The sequence below is a fragment of the Octopus sinensis genome, linkage group LG1 (genome assembly GCF_006345805.1).
Source record: "Octopus sinensis linkage group LG1, ASM634580v1, whole genome shotgun sequence".
In the NCBI taxonomy this organism is placed as follows: Eukaryota; Metazoa; Mollusca; class Cephalopoda; order Octopoda; family Octopodidae; genus Octopus; species Octopus sinensis.
In genome coordinates, this window is record NC_042997.1 from 131,003,766 (window position 1) to 131,025,542 (window position 21,777).

The following is a 21,777-nucleotide window of genomic DNA, read 5'->3' on the forward strand; positions in this document are numbered from 1 at the left end:
AAAGCAGACTCATTCTCACATATACACACTCATACACCTATGTACAACACAACAAACTTAAGTCCATGAATGGACGAGATTCTATATGGTTGCTTGATCTGCTAAAAGTAGCAGCTAAATCTCCACCAAATCACACACTCTACCATCTTTGAAAAAAGACGCACTGAATACTGTAGTCCTTGATATTCTGTTCCTAAATATATGGTAAATTAGATACAAATTTAAGTAAATGCTGTTTATAGGTGTAGGAATGGCTGTGTGGTAAGTAGCTTGCTTACCAACCACATGGTTCCGGGTTCAGTCCCACTGTCTTCTACTATTGCCTTGGACCGACCAAAGCCTTGTGAGTGGATTTGGTAGACGGAAACTGAAAGAAGCCCATCATATATATGTATATATATATATGTATATATTTGTATGTATGTGTGTGTTTGTTTGTCCCCCCAACATCGCTTGACAACCGATGATGGTGTGTTTACATCCCCATAACTTAGCAGTTCGGCAAAACAGACTGATAGAAAAAGTACTAGGCTTACAAAGAATAAGTCATGGGGTCGATTTGCTCAACTAAAGGCGGTGCTCCAGCATGGCCACAGTCAAATGACTGAAACAAGTAAGAGTAAAAGAGTAAAGTAGTCTAAGAGAAATGTAGAGTTGTTACAAGCAAAATATAATGGTTTCAAATTTTGGCACAAGGCCAGCAATTTTGGGGGAGGGGCCTAATTGACCCCAGTACTCCAACTGGTACTAATTTAATCAATCCCGAAAGGATGAAAGGCAAAATCAACCATATCAGAATTCAAACTCAGAATGTGAAGACAGACGAAATGGTGCCAAACATTTTGCCTGGCATGCTAATGATTCTGCCAGCTTGCTGTTGCCTTACATGCAAGGTATAATAATAAAATCATGTTTAGGAACAGTCTGAGAAAGTGTGATGTACATGTGTGTGTGTGTGTGTGTGTGGAAAGATGTTAAAGAACGATTCTTTATATCTGAATTGAAATCGTTATAAAAGTGCAGCCTTGCAACATTCTAGTAATGTCAGTTAACAAACAAAATCTGCTGTGGGTAGAGGAATAAGGAATAGAGAACTAGTTCTTGGTGGTATTTTAGTTTCTAGTGAATAAAAAGGAAAAAGAAAACATTTGCTGGAAAGTTTTCAAAAAATGTGAATATACATTTTGCTGTAATGAAAATAAAAATAACTAATTACAAATTAAAGTTTTTTCTTGAAATACTATTTCTTATAAAAAAATGAAGTTATGTACACACGCACACATACACATTGAGTGTGTTGTTAATATGACTGGTGTTTTGTGATCATGCACTGCTAACTTAATTAAATTGTTCTTCAGTCCCAGGTGATCTTTGAATAAAGACATTCCAGCTGTAACCATTCCATCTTTATTTCAAAACCGAATCTTGGACTGTTATCTGTGTGTCCTTCCTTTTATGATGGTAATGAGTTGAGGGAGCTTTAGCTGCTATTTCTAGCAGACCAAATTGATCAGTAATTTCATTACTGTCCTTGATGTTACATTGGGAAAACTGAAATGAGGATTTAGCTTTCTTTAATACAATTGTTCATGTGTCTATAAAAACCTGTATTGTTTTTTTTTATGCTTGTGTGATATGTCCCTATGTTGAGCTCACTGAGTCTGTACTTTTTTGTTGTGGTTTATGGTTTTAGTTTACTCACATTTGTCAAGTTCAAATTCACCAAAGTCAACTTTGCCTTTCCATCCTTCCAATGTCAATAAGTTGAAGAACCTGCTAAGTACTGGAGCCTATTTGATTAACTAGCCCTTCCTTCAAATTTCATGCTTTGTGTCTATGTCAGAGACAATTACTAAGGACGGTTGATTAGCAGATTTATTAAAGTACTAGCAGTATAGCCCAGCGTTGCTCGGGTTTGTTTTCTTTTCGACCCTTTAGAATTGGAATTTTTGAAAAGTAAACATTTTGCATTATGTAGCTTGTTATTCTCTTTAAGTGAACATTTTTCTGGTTGAAATACACCAAAAAATGGTGACACAGCAGTCAAAAAATAGGGATTTTCGTAGAAAAAAGCACCTTTTTGATGTAAATAATTTTTGGTCTTAACATGGTCCGATTTGAATTTTTTCTACAGAATGAAGAGCAAGTCTTCTTCTATCATACTCTCAATTTTGGACAACTTGTGCCGCAAGGTCTCGGAGGAGATAGTGTTAGTTGAAGGCTACCAAACCTGACACACACAGACAACTTCAGCTTTATATATAAAGATTAGAGAAAATGTATTGTGTGATTTGTTACAGCACTTTACATTCTGAATTCAACAAAATAGAGTACCAGTCCATACTGGGGTAAATGTAATTTACTAACTTCCTTCACTCAGAAACGCTAGCCTTCTGCCTAAATTAGAAACAATTAATATTAGCAGTAGCATTAAGTCTCAGCAGGATGTACTGTCCTGCTCACATTCACTTTTATATTTTGAGGGTACATCCTGACAATTCATCATCACCATTTTCACTCCTTTTCCAGCTGGGATAGCCATGTATCTCCTCTATAGAAAGACACATAAGACAGTGAGCTGGGAGAAACGTTAGGACGCTGGACGAAATGCCTAACGGTATTTCGTCTGTCTTTACATTCTGAGTTCAAATTCCGCCGAGGTCAACTTTGCCTTTCATCCTTTTGGGGTTGATAAATTAAGAACCAGTTACGCACTGGGGTCGATGTAATCGACTTAAACTATTTGTCTGTCCCCTCTATGTTTAGCCCCTTGTAGGCAATAAAGAAATAAGACACCTGTTCCTGTCCTTCTATCATATTCTTGCTTCTCAACATTTGGCAAAAAACCACTACCCTTAATACTACACCCCTTACACTCAAGGCGTATTTTCTTGTGGACTATTAGGTGACCCCACAAGTGCCAATGACACACAAAAAGGCACCCAATACACTCTAAAGTGGTTGGCATTAGGAAGGGCATCTGTTCTTACAAACCATGCCAAAACAGACATTGGGCTTGATACAAACCCCTGACCTGTTGGATCATGTCAAACCATCCATTTCCTGCCAGCAGGGAGGAATACAGACTCTAAATGATAATGTAATAAATGTGGTAAATGTTCATGAAGTTGGAAATCACTTTTTGTTTTTGGCTGGCAAAGAATAAAATGTATTTAATACAAATTGTGATTAGTTGAATTCTTGCAGGTTTGTGGATAAGAGGAAAGTCAAAGCAGGAAAGATGCTTGAAGGGAACAGTTCTAGGAAAGAAAAACTGGGCAAAGTTGGTTTAATAATGAAAGAAACAGAAGGCTAATCTAAGGAGATAAAACAGGTCAATTACTAAGATTTATATGTAAAAATGGGAAATAGTCAGCAAGTTTAGGACAGAGACAGTTATAGTAAAGGTAGAAAGCAGCATTTTACTTTTTTATGTAAAAAAGTAGTTTAGAATGTATATGCATACAGTAAGCTGCAATGCCCGAATGTGAGAGTACTTTAGAATAAAGCATATTTGTTGTAAATGGTTTATCATATGTTCACAGGGTTGAAATATATTTCCTGCTAAAGAAAGGAAACCCAGCCTTTGTGATGGTCAGGATAGTTTGTCTCATTCATAAGGAGTGCAAATAGGGTTTAACTGTGTTAAAAATCAAATGAATATTGTGCTGAAATGTGTAGTAACTAATTGTTAATGCTATCAAGTTCTCAGTCTTGGATGTTTTAAATGTTGCTTGCTATTCATAGACTTCCTGAATGCTTGTAAGTTGTGGTGAAAGAAGCATGTGTGAGAAGAGAAGAATTTGGTTATTAGCCTAGGTGTTTGTGTTGTTAGTATGACATTAAGTTGGTGATTAAACAATCCCTGAATGCAATGTGAGTTGATAATGAGTACCTTATCAAACATACTGCAGTGCAGAAATCTGACAGGAGAGATTTTCTTTTATATATTTAAATGATTAGTGACAAGTGGAGCTGTCCATAATGAATTACCCTGGCCTATTTTATTCTGGAAGTTATATAACTATTCACAAACTATTAAGACCTGTGGATTTGTTAGGAATCTTTTTGTTGTACAGATTTAAAGAAAATGTTTTATAACGTTTATATAGAAACCTCATAAACAGAGATCTTTGTTAGAGTCAACCTAATTAATGCTGCTTGTGATTATAGTGAAAATATAAATTATAGTTACAAAAGGTATATAAGCCCAGAGAAGTGTTACCTTTATTTTAAATTGCAATTTGTGAACAATAGTTTTGTTGGTTTCCAATGGGCCAATCATTTCAACATTGAATCTCTGATAGTAAGTGTGACAAGGGGGTGTCTGTTAATTTGGTTCAAAGAGCACTGGTTTTTCACTAATACACAATCACATTTAAACACATAGCTTACACTGGGTACATCTTATGGAGTTTCTACCTACACCTTTTCTATAGATTGAACAGGGCCACCTACCTGGTGGTGGTGGGGGTGATGTGTTCACCTTCCTACTTACTAGAACTTTGGTCTTTGCAACACTGACTCTAATACACAAACGGCCATTGGATCAGAACAAATAGTTTAAAAAAATTTTTTTAGCCAAATTGCTAAAATGATTTAAAAATTATTTTAAATCATTATATATACAATAGGTCTTCATAGTTTCTATTTACCAAATTTTATTCACATATTACTGGTCCACTCAAGATAGAAATATTTGCTGAAAGTGCTGTGGCATGGAAGAATCATGTGGTTATAGAGTGAATTTTCTAATCACACAACCATACTTCTAACAATGTCGACTATAAAGAGTTTCTCTCTGTGTGCAACAGACAGATTGTGTATGAAGAATGTTTAAAAGGTATTTTACTTAACTGAGTGCAGAATATCAAGAAAAAAACTGGTAAGATTTTGGTTGAGTATGATCTAAGCAACATTAATTTCCAGGAAATGAAGGGTGCTTTGAAGCATTACTTATGCTGGAGACATAGGTGTATGGATAAACTCTGGTTATATGATAGTGAAAGGTAGTCTTGGTAGAAGAAAACACTGAAAATTGTAAAGACAAATCCCAGGCCAACCATGCCAGTATGGGTGTTACCATGATTTACTAAACTGATTGTTGAATTAACTCAGGATAGTTTTCTCTAATTCAGTAAGAAGCACCATCTTAAGCCAACTCTTGTTTATTTTATTCAAATGGGCACAATTAGATTTCAAAACATATTCTACTGATTGTTTTAATATAAACAACTTAGATTAACACACTCACACTTAATGTATAATGATTTTTAAGCAAACATTTTGAATTTAAAAACTGTTTAAATATTCACTTCCATTTTGTTATTTTGTGGTGAGTAGTGATTATTTCGTGTAGAAACCAGTGAATGATACAGTCTGAATTGTAACCCCTTCCATTTTCTGGAATTTTGATATCTGTGATTGTCACTTTAAAACCAAAGAATCCATGCCTATGTAAGAAATCAATTTATTTATTTTTATTTATGCGCCCTTTTCAAGCCTAGCCAGGCTCATGGGCCCAGTTTCCTGGTTTCTGTGGTGTATGTGATCCCCCCAACTGGACAGGACACCAGTCCATCACAGCGTTACTCATTTTTGCCAGATGAGTGGACTGGAGCAACGTGAAATGAAGTGTTTTGCTCAAGAACACAACGCGTTGCCTGGTCCAGGAATCGAAACCACAATCTTACGATCATAATGCTGACACCTTAACCACTAAGCCACACGCCTCCATGTAAGAAATCAATACTTGCCTTATTTGAAACTCAAAGCTAATGAAATACATTTTCATTTTGCATTACATTAATATAAATTTAGAAAAATTTTATGATTTAATGGATAAAATGGATGAAATTTGCATATTACTGGACGACTTACAAACTAAATGAAGTGTAAAAAGAGTTTATTGCAACTTTTATTTTCTCTGGGCAACAGAAATAGAAAAAAACACCTGGTTTTATATATATATATATATATATATATATATTTATATATATACACACATTTTTGGAAACGGCCATTGGATCAGAACAAATAGTTTTAAAAAGTTTTTCTTAGCCAAATTGCTAAAAATTTTGTTGTTTTAAAACAAGCAGTTTTTAAAAAATTATAAGTTGACTCAAAAAATTAATAATTAGATGAGAAGTAAAGCAATCAGCTTTTTCTTATTTATTTGACCTGTAAGAAAAAAAAAATATATGCACATGTTCAATGAGAAAGTGGTCTAACTAAGTCATAACATTTGCTTCAAAATTGTTTATTGTTGGTAGAGTTTGTTAATTCTCAATTCTGTTACATGCTTGTTCTCAGTCTCCAAGTAGAGGATAAAAAGCTGTAGGATACAAGACCATAACAGTTCTTAATCAGATGTTTTGCTTAAGATACTTTCAGTAGGTGGCACTAAGATACCAATATAAAAGAAAATAGAGAGAAATGGGGTGGGATAGGGTAGGGGGAGGGAGAGAAACCTTATAATGAATATTAATGTAAATGAAAAATACATTAGAAAAATAAAAGAATCTGCTTAAATGAAGTGGGTTACAAAAATAATTTTTCTTTTGGAAAAGGAGAAAATAATAAAAGAATGACAATTTAAAATGCCAGTGGGCAGAAGATAAAATAAAACAAAATAGTAGTGGTAAAATAAATACCACAGAGCTATAGATGGAGGTTATTCTAAGTAATATCATTCATATCTAAAGAATGTATAAAGAGTAAATTAGCAACATTGTAGTAAATATCTCGTATTGCAAATCACAGTCAAGGAAATAACTTAGAAATTAAAAAAAAAACCCAAATAAATAAATAAATAAATAAAATCTCTGAAATATGGTCAAATATATGGAGAGGGAGATGATAGTAATAATCCATTCAGAAATGTTAGGATGACAAACTGCCATTACCGAGAGTTATTAAAAAAATTTAGCAACTAAATTTCTTTATTAGCCATAATGAAATAAGGAAATGACAAGGGGCCCACAAATGTTGAAATGCTGTGCTGGAGTAGGCCAGTGTAACCCACACTAGTACATTTTATATATACATGTATATATTTTGATGTAAAATGGTGATCAACCCTTAAATTTCTGAAAGGAATACTATAATAGACTCGGGTGATGTATAAAAGAGATGAAGAAAAATTAAGCTCAGAGAAAGTGTGAGGATGTAGAAATTCTAAGGATGCTAAAATGTTAAAGACTTTCAATAAAACCTTGGAGTGAAAATAAATATAATGGTGTGGTGTGTGTGAGTTAGTGTTATATGTGAGTAACATTGATGATCTGGTATCACTATCTTCACCCTAATGGAGACAAATGGAAGATGAATTTACTATGTGTGTATGCATTGGTTTATGAATTCTACAATGAATTCAGCTATGAGTTACACCTTGAGTACAATGATAAAATCATACTCTCTTAAAAATTTATTTAATATTACGATTATTAAAAATTTGAATATTTATTAAATACCCTAAAGATTAAGGGTAAAATTATAAAATATGTTGTATTTTAAAGATAATGTATGTCTTTGGTCTTTGAAAGATTTTATTGTTAACAAGAAGGTAACTTTATTCTGCTGTAGGCAAATATTACCCACTGTGATCAAGTTAAAAGAAGGCAGCCAGTTCAATAATTAACAATGTAATTAAAACAATTTTACGATGTAATCTATTGAAAATAAACAAGAAAAGAGTAACTTTTATGAAATTATCAACAAGTATATTAACTATCAAGTGAAATCTAACTGTTGTTTCCAAATGATTAAGAATTTTGATGAATGACTTTTTTCAAACAGAAAATGAACCCTAAAATTTAAAGGGAATATGTGAATATTTAAGGGTATCAGGAATTAAAGTTAAATGATAATAACAAAGTGAAACCTTGAAACATTACCATGGTTGCCGAGAACTTACTGTTGCATAACAATACATGATATTTGTTATTAGGAAACGGAAATTTGTTCTGACTAGATACAAGTCTAATTTTAAGGGCAGGAGACATAGTTTATTGAACTGCTATCAAAATATTGCACCCACAGGAAATAAAACTGATAGTGACTATAGTAATGCTTTCAGTCAGAACTGTAAAGCATCCAAGCCAATTCTCTGCTATGATGATGATGAACAATATAAATGTTGATTACATAAAGTATTTGGTAGGTAAGTGTCATAAAGTTTTCAGTATACTTGAATTCCAAATTACTAATAAAAATAAGTGATGAGGTATATCTAAAAGATGAATCTGAAGATGGCTATTATTTTACAGAGTACTGTAATAAATGGAATGAGAAAACATACTGGTCAGTTGTGGAACAGCAAAAATCCATAAACAGCTGTTCATACAATTGTAAATAGAATGTGATGTAGGACTTGGGGTCAAGTCAATAACAAAATCTCTATAACGAGACAGGGCTCTTTCAGTGAACTGGTTAGAATATAACAATTTACAAATTTTTTTATGAAAAAAGTTGTTTTTCTAGAAGCAGATATTTGATAAATAAAAAAACTGGATTAGTCAATGGTATCACTAAATTATTTAAAACCAAATAAAAAATATATTAACAATGATAGTTTTTTGCAGAACTGGGCAGAGAATAGACTGGAAGGAGAGACAAGTGTATAGCTGGCCTACGTATTGAATGATGAACATGGATGAACCACTGTTGCATTTCCTTTTGCCATATTTCATTTCAATTTCCTCAAAAGAAATATTTCTCCAAAGTATGGATGCAGTCTAAACCGAAAATTTGAGGAAGACTCACAAATCTTTACAGCATCAAAAACAAGTCAACTTGCCCATTACAAAATCCTAATAGGACTGGGGAACCCAATTTTTACATACACACAAAGAAAAAGAAAAAAAAGCAGTTCTTTGTTCTATGTCAATAACTTAAGAAAAAAATGTTTCAAAACAATTTAGTTGAATCAACTTATGAATCTCATGAATTAAAAATACATATTATTTTTTTAAAAATGTTTCAACAATTATGCAGGTTGATTTGACAACTAAATATTACAGAAGTGAGAATAAAGAGAATTAATTATAGAACATTTAAAGATGAGTGGAGTATTTCACAAACTCCAATTCTTAAGTAATTTTTTTTTCCTTCTTCTTTTATAAGGTTTTATGTATTGAATAAAGCTCTATAGGTTTTTGCCCCCTGGTATCCTTCACGATTTAAAAACTAATTGCTTTCAGAGCAACATATCATTAATTAGGAAGTTAATTGCAGTAAAAAAAAAAAAAAAAAAAAAAAAAGGGAAATCTATCATTAAAACTTATATTCTTTAGTTCTCAATAGGAACCAAATATAACAAGGCACTTGACTAACTCAAAACCCCTGAAGTAAATTTCAGGAAGATATTAACGAAGAGACAGCAGTTTTATAATAGCTTTAAATCTACTTTACAGTACCAGATTGCAAGAGATTTCATTCATAAGAATAAAGTGGGAGGTGAGCAGGGGTAGGATGGGGGCGTTAGCCTAATGAATTTTATTTCTTAAAAAAAAAAAAAAAAGCCACCCACCATTAGGAATTGTCTGTTTTTAAATATATTTATATCACTGTAAACAGAATTGCAAAAAATAAAAATAAAAATGTAAAAATAAGAAAATCAAGTTAAAAAAAAACATTTCTCTGTAAAGAATAAAAATATTTTATATGTCAAATAAAGATGAAAGTATTAAAAATGTATGAACAGAAATTGAAATGCTTCTTTTTGTGTAAGATATAAATGAGTGGGGAAAAAAAAAAGTTCTGTTCATTCTGATCCTTAATTGTTTAAACTAAAATTTAACATTCTTAGACATTTTTGGTTCTCTGTTAAATAATACTTTAGAATTTAGAAGTCTTTCCAATAGCAGTTAAATATCCAAGAGAATAAGCTACTAAAGATCACAAAGCCAATTTAAAGGCTCTTAACCATCTACTTTGATACTGCTGCTTGACTGTTCTTTTCTCAATGGTGTGTGGCTAAATCGTAAGTTAAATTTACAAGAGCGTTTTATGCAAACGTTTTCAGCTGAAGTTTCTCCAGAGTCATGTTTTCTTTTACTGTTGCGATGGTGAGGTTTGGATGATTTGTGATCACCAATTAATTGTTGTTGCCAGGCCAAAAACCGTTTCAGAACGTGCCGTTTTTCGGAATTACACTTCTTTTCTTTGCTGGTTGGGAACTGCATGCAGTTCAGGGACAAAGTTCTATTTGGAACAGAGTTTGTCTTTCGCTTGCTTCTGGTCGCCATTTCTGAAAGCTTTTGAGAAGAGATTTCTTCTGATATGTTTGAGTGGGAATGTTGATTTTGAGTGCTGTTAGCTGACCGTAGGTGAGAGCCACTGCTTTCAGAAATATTTTGTGTATCGAACAAATGTGAGCTGAAGAAGCGTTTTGTAAGCTTTTCTTTGAAATCAAGTTTACCACGAGATAAAATAGTTTTGTTGGGTGTGACCTTCTCTTTTAAGGTAACTTTATCACTCAATCTACTTTTACATAGCTTATCATCAATCTTGTGAGTTCGTGTTCTTAACAAATTTGGTCGTAGACTAAGCCGCCTTTGAACAAGTGGAGACGTGGATACTGACAAACTACTTAGAGAAAAGTCTTTGCTTTTGACAGCAGTAGTTTCTTTATTTTCACTTGGTGCAGTGTCATCACAGATATTAGCATTGTGGTCAATTTCTCCAGTCTCAGCACACCGAGAACCATCACTCCCTAGATCACTACTTTCATCATCTTCTTCTCCAGACAAACATAAAGAAAACCGCATTCTTGATGTACGATACAGTTTGCCAGCAGAAAGATTTTCTGGTTCTTTGCAAATAGAAATTTCAGGTGTTATATCTCCATCTGATGATGTATCTCCTATAGAGGAAGGAGAAGCATTTAAGTTGTTGTTTTCTGAAGATTCAGTGATGGAATTGTGATCAAGAGAGGGGTTAGTCTCTGAATCAGACCTGCAGTCATTAATGTCAACATTGGATGTGTTAAGTAGTAAGGAATTAACTTTAGTTCTGTCATTTTCTAAAGGCAGGTTTTCTCCCTGAACCTTGACCTGTATCTGGCCAGCGGTTATTGGTGTAGCAGTCAGAACAGGTGCATGACACTGACCATTATTAGCATTAGGCAGCAAGTGTTGTTTTAGATAAGCATTGATGTCCATGCTCAGTTTGTGTTGTTTGTTTAGCTGTTGGATGTGTTCTTCTCGTCGGCGCCGTAAGCGTTCTAATTTGCTTGGTCCCATAGTATCAATCATAACAACAACACAAGTGGTATTATCTGCTTTCAGCATCCGTTCATGCCATTTTTGAAGAGCAAAATTGACTAAGTGTTCTGCTGGGTTATTCCAGTATGTCAAGGGGGACAACTGAAAAAGAAAAAAAAAATTCTATAATAATGAATTTATTGTATAGTGCACAGATGCACAACTTGTCAGAAGAGAAAAGACAAAATAGAAGCATCTATTCAAATAAAGAAAGACAACAATAGTAGTTAAAAGTGCATGCACAGTCCACAGACTAAAACAGAAAAAAAAATTCATTCTCAAATAAAAATCTCTCCATATTAAAGTGGCTGAGAATGATAAAGCCCAACAGTAAAGAGGAGGTAGAGATATTGGAATACTTTCTGTGGTTCCTATATTTTAGTTTTTGGGTTAAAATATGCATAAATAGGTGCAGGAGTGGCTGTGTGGTAAGAAGCTTGCTCCCCAACCACATGGTTCCAGGTTCAGTCCCACTGCGTGGTATCTTGGGCTGGTATTTTCTTCTATTGGCTTCTGTTTGCTGAAGTGCTAAGTTATGGGGATGAAAACCAACCAACCAATACCAAATGACAAGCAGTGGGAAAAAAACACACACATACACATATACAACAACTATGTTTGGTTCAGTTCTCAAGAACATGCAATGACAACATTACATTTGCTTCTTTCAAAAATGCTGCACCAAATCTTATCTGTACAACTATGTTTCTGAAACTTATCTGCAAAATTGCTTCTTTTTTGTACAATCCCATATTAGACAAATGTCCAGCAACTTATTCTTTACACTCCTGTAACACCAAAGAGCCCTACTAGGGTACAGGTAATGTCTTATAAGTTTTATTATCATCATCTAATGTCCACTTTCCATGTTTGCATTGGTCAGACGGAATTTGTTGAGGCAGATTTTTCTACAGCCACAGGCTCCCCTTGTGGAGGCCCGTGGCTTAGTGGCTAGGGTGTCAGCACCATGATCGTAAGATTGTGGTTTCGATTCCTGGACCAGGCAACACGTTGTGCTCTTGAGCAAAACACTTCATTTCATGTTGCTCCAGTCCACTCAGCTGGCAAAAATGAGTAATACTGCAATGGACTGGCGTCCCGTCCAGCTAGGGAACACATATGCCATAGAAACCAGGAAACTGGGCCCATGAGCCTGGCTAGGCTTTAAAAAGGGTGCATTTATTTTTATTTACATGCTCTTCTTATCACAAAACCTCAACTGTTTTTAAGCAAGGTCATATATTTTCCATGGAAGACTGGAAATGAACAACCTCACATGATGATAAAACTCATTTACAATAATCATGTGACATCTAGACAAGGATGCACACACATATACACAACAAGTTTCTTTCAGTTTCCAATTAACAAATCCACCCATAAGGTAAGCCTAGAGCTATAGTAAAAGACACTTGTAAAAGACACAAAGTGCCATGCAGTGGGACTGAACCAAAGACCACATGATTAGGAAGCAAGCTTCTCAGCCACACAGCCAGATGTCTGCACCTATCTTAGTTTATAGAGAAAAAAACAAAAGCACAATGTATATTAATTACAAAAAAATTAAAAACCAATAGAAGAATAACAGAGTCTTATGTATTTTGATGGAAACAATGGTTTAGTCATTGTTAATGATCATCATTGTTCTATGTTGATATTAGTTGGAGAGGTCTACTGTATAACATGCAGCCACTGGGCTCAACATCCAGGGATCCAACCTCAATGTTTCTACCAATGAGCACTTTCTAGTGTCAGACATACTATAGGCTACTTCTAGCAGATGTAAGCCAAGAAAAACTTATTTATCTTGTTATGTGACATTGCTAGATAATAGAAGACACTCTCATCCAAATCCAACCAATAAACTATACATGAAAGTAGTGATAATTACACAATATAACAACTATTTTGCAGGTCAATGAATGTAATCATAACTTTATGGTTAGAAACTACTTACTATGTCATTAACTACAAGTTCATCAAACTTTTGTTCGTCTTCCAAAACAACCATGACAGCTTCAAGGGGAGTCATCATATTCCAAAGGCCATCACTACCCAAAATTAGGCATTTGTCATTCTTGGGAAGAAGGTTGTGGACAGATACATCGGGCATTGGAGAGATAATGAAGTCTCCATAAGCATAGTTGAAACTCCACAAATCACCTGAAAAATAGAGATTAAAAAGAAATTTGTTAAAGTTTTCTTGATCCAGAAAGAATGTTCCATGCATTCAAAATATCAAGTTAATCTTAGAATTTATTAGAACAATAGTGTAGGGCACAAGTAAAAGCGTCAAACTTTTAGGTTTGGTGTCCTGTTTGCTTCCAAGGTCAAATCAAATCAAAGCGCAACTTAATTCCATTTCCTAGATGCTAAAATAGTTTCTTTGTTGTGTTGTATTAGAACTCAAAATGGTGAATAGGGGAGGAGCATATTTATGTTCCATAAGTGATTTACCTTTAGAACCACATCCTGCTGTGAGAGACAATGCAACTTTTCAAATATAAAGATTTGCCTAACAAACAATTAAAAAATATATACAGACAAAGCTAAAAATAACATAAATCAGAATTAACTTGAAGCTTAAATAGTTAATGCTGACTTTGGAAAAGCAATGTTCACAGCTGAAGATTTTTTTGCTGTGTTTCGTAAACATGTAAGCTACATGACAAATAAAGTTAACTTTGAATGTAATGCATATTACTAAAATAAACTGCTCATATCCCAGTATTAAACACTTTAAACTTTTTATTAGATGATTTAAAAACTTATGGCAGTTTTGCATTTTATTAATAATAATGAAATTATTGTATACAGTGCTCCGGTGCACCACAACTTGTCAAAAGTGCGTATAAAGCATATGCAGTAATGTACAAATGTCTGGGAAGTGAACAGTGTATGAGTCAGATACATGCTTGCATGTGTATGGAGGGGAAGAAAATCAGGTGTAGTGTTGGCGAATCTCAGGAAGCATGGAAGTTTTGAATGATGCAGTGCTCCAACAACTAACAACTGATGCTGGCAGTTTGTTCCATACTTCAGCAACTCTTGGTGTGAAAAAATGTTTCCGAAAGTCATGGGAGCTGTGCTGTTTTCTGACTTTGTAAACATGTCCACGGGTGTTAAACAGGTGTTATGCAGGATTGATCTGATTCAATAAAACAATCACATTGCAAACTTGGAAAACTAATTAGTCTTATCACATTAATTTACAGACATGATTTTAATAAAACTGTTTCATCGAAGAATCTACCAATATACAAACTTGACTTTGTAGAAACAACAGCCAATATTAGCCTTGGGCCAACCAAAGCCTTGTGAGTAGATTTGGTAGACGGAAACTGAAAGGAGCCCATTGTATGTATATGTATGTGTGTGTTTGTTATTTGTGTCTGTGTTTGTCCCTCCACCATCACTTAACAACTAATGTTGGTATGTTTACGTCCCTGTCACTTAGCAATTTGGCAAAAAAAAGAGACCAATAGAATAAGTACTAGGCTTACAAAGAATAAGTTCTGGGATTGATTTGTTCAACTAAAGGTGGTGCTCTAGCCTAGCCACAGTCAAATGACTGAAACAAGTAAAAGAATCATAAGAATGCTATGAGAAGGTCATGGTTAGAGTGCCTCTGATAAGTCTGCTAAATCGCAACTGACCTGGGACTAAACAGCAACAATCTGCTCCTATATTATGTGACTTATCAAGTTTCTCAGAATTTTCTCACATTGCTTTTGTAATAATCATTTTCTGAGAAAACATATTGATGTCACTGTATCTAGAGTCAATCTTTACCAGGAAGTTTTACTTTTTACACAACTGAAATTAACCTATTTTTGATATGCCTATTTCTTCCAAGCTAGCATGGGTTAGATGAATATGGTAATGAGGCTAGTTGAATGTGATACTGTTTTGCAGTTTGATGTCCTTCCTAAAGCTATTTATTTATTACTGTAGAAACAAAATGGATATTTGGACATTTTAAAACTTCATCTAATATTGTCAGCTTACCCTCAACCAAGTCTTTAATAGTCATTGTCATTCCATTTAATTTAAAATCTGAAGGCTGTAGATGTGGCTCAGACAATAGAGCATTTATTTTCTGGTTTCAGGGTTCAAAACTCACTAAAATTGACTTTATATAACTCTAGTGTTGATTAGAGTAATATGCTGATATTTCAACAATCAGCCTTGTATTTCAGTAAGAAATTTTTATTATTTCAAAACTAATGTTTATTAGCAAATTTGCTTTGAAAACCTGATATATAATTAAAATACTATAGAATAATGAAGTGACTAAAAGCTGGTATGTAGATAATCTTTAATAACTTCAGAAGAAAAGTAATGAGGTGGACCAATGACATTAAGTTAAAATCCAAATCTAATTAATTTGATGACAATACCATATGACAGTCTTAACCAGGTTCAGTTCTCAAATTAGATAGCATATAGTTGCATTCAGCTTTAGGCAAAAGTAAGGGTCTTCAGAGTACCTCTGTTATCACTTGATCAACAAGAAATCTCCACCAATTGTCATAAAAAGGAAACAACACATTGGATAATGCAGTCATAGCTACATTATACCTGGGAAAGAAAAAGCTTGTTTAAAGCTAGAATACATTTGGTTGTAGCTGATCAACCAAATACTTGATCAATATTGACCTGGAGCTAAACAACAAAATTCTATATTTTGAGGTTTGTACATGATCATTATCATTTCATATCCATTTTATCATTCTTGCAGGTCTTGGCTGGGTCTTCTTCAATAGTGTCTTGCAGTCTTCACCACTTCTTCACATATCTTCCTCTTCTGTTAATCCTTTGGTTTTTGATTTCTAGACACCTTTTCCATCTTGTATGCATCACATATCTATTCTCTTTCATGCATCTAATTTGGCTTAACCCTTTCATTACCAACCCGGATGAAACCGGCTCTGGCTCTTTAGTACAAATGTCTTATTTTCATAAGTTTTGAATTAAAATCTTCCACCAAACCGTAGTCACAATTTATGTTCCTAACACGAGCTTAATGATAACGAAGTTATTTTACTAAATTCTTTGTTACATCTAAAATAATTAAAGGAATCACAAAGCATCTCAAAATAAATACAGTAACGAAAGGGTTAAACCCAGTTTTCTCTCAACTGATTTCTCCTCCATCCTATATGGTTGCTAACATTACCCAATCTCGGACATCACACTCACTCCATTTGTCTTACCTTTGCTCATCCTCTGCACTCAATGCTTGTGCTTCACTACCATGTAACAAAACATTTAATAAAAAAAAAGCATACAATGTCCTTCATCTGGTAAAAGAACATCTTTGTTGGCAACAGAAGCAATAGCTCAAATAAAACAAATCAAAACAATAAAAGCCCTTGAGATTGACTTACCTAAAGAACGTGCCACAGCCAAAAAAGGTATCTTGTCCGTAACTGTGCTACGTCTAATAGGTCCTTTGTGAGTAAGCTTAGGCCGGTTCCACACCACCCTCTGTACACCAGCTTTAGTTACAACTTCACCGCCACAATCTTCTATTCGTTTACGTTCTTCAGGACATTCGGGTTTGTGATCCTGTGAAGGATAAAATTAAAACATAAGATACATTTAAAATATTTTAAGTTTTTGTATTGCAACAATTATAAAGCTACATATTGTTCAATTAATTACTAGTAAAAAGATGAGGGTGTACATTTTTCTGAGAAAAGGCAGAATTGATTTTATTGACTCCACTACTGAAGTAAAGGAAAGAAAGGACTCCCCTTCAGTCATGAATGACCATGGGATTGCACCTAGAAAGTAACCCTCTGAGGTACAAGTCTGGGCAAGGTTGTTTATGGACAACCAGCAGTTGCCCATCCATACCACCAATGTTATCCAATGAAAAGGCAAAGGCCAATACAGCTTGGCACCAGTGATGTTGCAACACATTTCTACAGCTGAGTGAACTGGAGCAATGTGAAATAAAGTGTCTTGCTCAAGAACACAACATACAGCCTACTCCAGGAATCAAACTCACTACCTCATGATTATTTGCCATGACACTCTAATCACTGAGCCATGCATCTTCACAGTACTGAAGTAGTGCTTATTTTATCAATCTGCAAAGATAAAAACTAATTTGATTTATGTTGGATTTAGACTCAGAATGTAACTAATATATTTATGTATTTTGTTTTGCAAGATTCTTGATGTGAAACTGTGAGTTGAAACAGATATTGCTATATTCGGGGATGTTATTTGCTATTTGGCATACACACACACAAAGATTATCCCCAAATATGACAGTAATTAATATAATTATTGATGAAATTGTCCCAAAGATTTAATTTTTGTGTACTGTAACAAAGGTAGCTAACTTTAGAGCCCATCTCTCTCCTAGTTATTGACCTACAAATACAATTAGCAGCACTGTTGTTTTAACATCCACTTTCTCATGTATTGGGCCAGATGGAGTTCATTGAAGCAGATTTTCTATGGCCAAATGCCCTTCCTGTCACCATCCCTTATCTGTTTTCAAGCAAGGTTAATATTTACATGACCAGACATATTTCTGCAGAATAGTGGAAATGAATGGTGTTCATTTACAACAATCCCATTATGTCAGCACAAGAAGACACACACACACACACACAAGCTTCTTTCAGTTTCTATCTACCAATCCACCCACAAGGCCTTGGTTGGTCTGGGGCTATATTAAAAGACAATAACCTAACCCTTTAGCATTTAAACTGGCCATATCAGACCCAAATTTTCTAGCTGTTTTATATTCAAATTAGCCAGTTCTTGCCTCTCATACTGACACTACAGTGTCATTCTAAAAATTAACAGTCACATCATCAAAATCTCAAAGCTATAAGATTATGAATGATTAATTCGAAAAATCATCACCATCATCATTTAACATCTGTTGTCCATGCTGGCATGGATTGGACAGTGACTAGGCTGGCACACTGGAAGGCTGTGCCAGGCTCCAGTCTGATTTTACATGGTTTTCTATGGCTGGATGTCCTTCCTAACACCAACCACTCCAAGAGTGTAATGGGTGCTTTTACATGCCATTTGCATAACACTGGTATCTGCCACGACTGTGGTTTTGCTTGGCTTGATGTGTCTTCTTCTCAAGCACAACATAATGCCAAAAGTCTTGGTCATTGCCTTTGTGGGGCCCAACGCTCTCAAAAGGAACTCAACCACCTTGCCTCTGTGAGGCCCAACACTTGAAAGAAACTCAGCCACTTTGATTCCATGAGGCCCAATGTTCAATGTGACTAGATAAGCCGTAGATTTGACTGAGTAATCTGAATACTAAAGGGCCAAAGTGTCATGCAGTTGAACTGAACCTGAAACTATGTGGTGGGAAATAAATTTCTCAATCACATAGCCATGTCTGCACATAAACGACTGGATGAGGCCCTAGGACAATTGGATCCCCAAGGTCACAATGTGCATTTCAAGAAGTGAATGTCCACTGAGTCCTACAATCTGCACCAGTTCACTTGGACAGCCATGCTCTTCATTAACATACATGTCAAATGATCCCATGAATAAGTGGTATCAAAATGGCTTGCCTAGGAATTGAACCTATACTGTAAGCTTAGCTTGCAAGAGGCCTACCAGAAATTTATGATACTAGTAAAGTTATAGATGTTACTAGTTATAATGTTAAAATGGTTATGAAGTAGAGATCCTGGTTAGTTTCAATTTATAATGATGCTACTAATAATACATTTGGGAATGCTTGAGTGCCACAGTATTCCATTTTCCTCCCTAGACTTTCTAAAAACAAAAACGCAAGTCAAAAAAATAAATAAATAAACCATAAAACCCCCAGCTAATCATAACTAATACACTGATATAGAAATGCTATTAAGCGTTCACTTGAGAGTGTGGATTTGACTCTCAGTAGACTAACATACAGAAATAATATTTTTTGTTTATATGCAAGCACGTCTTGAATAGTTTTGCACCAAACTACTTAAGTTCCTTTATTATTGTCTTTCTTTTTAAGCAATGAAATATTCAATAGGACAATTGAAATGTTGGGAAGTTTGAATGAAATCTTTTGATGAAACCCAACAAACACCCAATAACTTTTCTGAAAACACACACACGTGAGCACACACTACTACCTGACAGAAATAAATATCCAAAGAAAAAAAAAAGGACTTTGATGTCTTCACAAAGCAGGAAAGCAGCAAATAAATGTTTGGCAAAGTTATTTTTTTTCTGTCTTGCCTGTGGTAATGAAGCTTACAGATTGGTGGGAATCCCAGACTAATGCAACACAGCAGACTTCTGGGGAAGAATTATTCATGTTCTTTAGTGTCAATTATCTAGTATTCTGTGTAAGTGATTCAAGCTGGAAACCTGAGTGCACTGAAATATTTTGTGATGGTGCCAATGTGTTCTGAAATGTAGGAGGCCACAGTAGTAGTAGTAGTAGTGGTAGTGGTGGTGGTGGTGGTAGTAGTAGTAGTAGTAGAAGAGCAGTTGAAGAAAACAAATGTATCAATGCATCAAGATAGAGCTATTTTGATTCAACCTGCCTGAAACCACATCTTGGTTCTATGATACACTCCATTTCAAAGAAATCTTAATACTTTCCATCAAAATTCCATACTAATCTATATTCCAAACACTAGCTTAATACTGACAAAACTATTTCAATGAATTTGCTATTATTTTCAAAATTAAATTAAAATAAAGACTGCATTATAGACACAAAGAGTTAAGCACTTTCTAATGACAATAGTTGTGAAGTTATATTTTAATTCAAATTGAGGTGAAGCTGTTAAGTTTGTTTCAGAACTTTAATACTTTTGGTAAGAGATCCGACCTGAAATCATGTGTCAGAACAAGATATCATCATCATTTTAGCATCTGTTTTCCATGCTGGTATGGGTTGGACAGCTTTGACAGGAACTGGCAAGGCCAGGGGCTGCACCAGGTTCCATAGTCTGTTTTGTCTTGGATTCTACAGCTGGAGACCCTTCCAAACACCAACCACTTTATAGAGTACACTGGGTCTTTTTATGTGGCACCATCACCGGTGCTTTTTATGCAGCACTGGAACCAGTGCTGGTAGGGTGATTATTATCATTTGCAAATTCATAATCATTTGTACTATTATATATTCACTAAAAAGGTGGTGAGCTGGCAGAAACGCTAGCGCCGGGCGAAATGCTTAGCAGTATTTCATCTGTCATTATGTTCTGAGTCCAAATTCCGCTGAGGTCGACTTTGCCTTTCATCCTTTCAGGGTCGATAAATAAAGTACCAGTTTCGCACTGGGGTTGATGTAATTGACTTAATCCCTTTGTCTGTCCTTGTTTGTCCCCTCTATGTTTAGCCCCTTGTGGGCAGTAAAGAAATATATATATTCACTAATCTCTGCTTTATTGATAAGAAAGACTAGCATTATCCACTGCCATTGCCATTCTCATCACTGTTCAAATGTTCACAATTCCATGCTTGTATGGGTTGGAAGAAGTTATATTTGAAGCAAATTTTCTATGACCAGATGCCCTTCATGTTGCTGACAATCCCACTATGTCAAGATGAGGAAACAAGCATGCACGCATACTCATTTCAGCCATGTGGCTGTGGTCATGTTATATATATATCTTTTATTTGTTTCAGTCGATAGACTGCCTTGAAGAATGAATTGACTTCAATGCTTTTGCCAGAGAGTTAAGCTAAGGGTCATAAACACACCAACACCAGTTGTCAAGCAGTGGTGGGGGCCAAACAGACACAAAAGAACACATGGATATACATGTACAAGACAGGCTTCTTTCAGATTCCATCAACCAAATCCACTCACAAAGCTTTGGTCATCCTGAGGCTACAGCTGAAGACACTTTCCCAAAATGCCACACTGTGGTACTGAACATGGAACCAGGTGATTGGTAAGCAAACTTCTTAACCACATGGCCACACCGATGGTTTTGTAAAATATTACTCTAATTATAATAAAATAGTAAGTTTCAAAAACAATACTTTTAAGTTACTTGAAGGGAATCAAGATATCTGATGACATAAAAATTGTTTAAAATGCTTTATTAGTATATTTATTACATAGGAATGTTATTATCAGTATCACATACAACTAATAACTGAAAGCAAAAGTTGTGTAGTTTTCCAATGCCATAACTGACTGGTAGTGTAACAAGAAACTTATACACGAAACACCTGCTCAACTACTTTATAGCATTACCCTATATCGCAGAACAGAACCACTTAAATCCAGTAAGTACAGCACTAAAAAGGTTTTTTAAAGAAACTGTCAAAGGGATTAAGTTTACGATTAGTTAATTGCTTTGTTTTTATTTGTTTTTTTTTTGTTTTTTAAGAACCAAAGCTGAAAATGTCACAAATATATTAAATCTGGAAAGTGAATTAATCAATCAGTTAATTATTCTTTTAGTCAAAAACCAAAGATTAAAATGTCACCTGTATCATATTTTGCAAATGAATTTTTCGTGCTACTCTTGTCAAACAGCTAGTATGCCAT

General features: G+C 34.6%; 1 protein-coding gene across 1 annotated transcript in view; it reads right to left on the bottom strand.

Annotated features, from left to right (window-relative positions):
- Window positions 1-9,640: 9,640 nt before the first annotated feature.
- The window catches only part of LOC115211096, a 66,332-nt gene continuing 54,195 nt past the window's right edge, over window positions 9,641-21,777 (bottom strand). The window contains exons 4-6 of the mRNA XM_029779990.2: window positions 16,655-16,835; window positions 13,222-13,427; window positions 9,641-11,366 (exon numbers count right to left, since the gene is read on the bottom strand). Coding sequence (XP_029635850.1) covers window positions 9,921-11,366; window positions 13,222-13,427; window positions 16,655-16,835 — 1,833 coding nt within the window. The 3' untranslated portion in view covers window positions 9,641-9,920. The remainder of the gene's footprint in view (window positions 11,367-13,221; window positions 13,428-16,654; window positions 16,836-21,777) is intronic.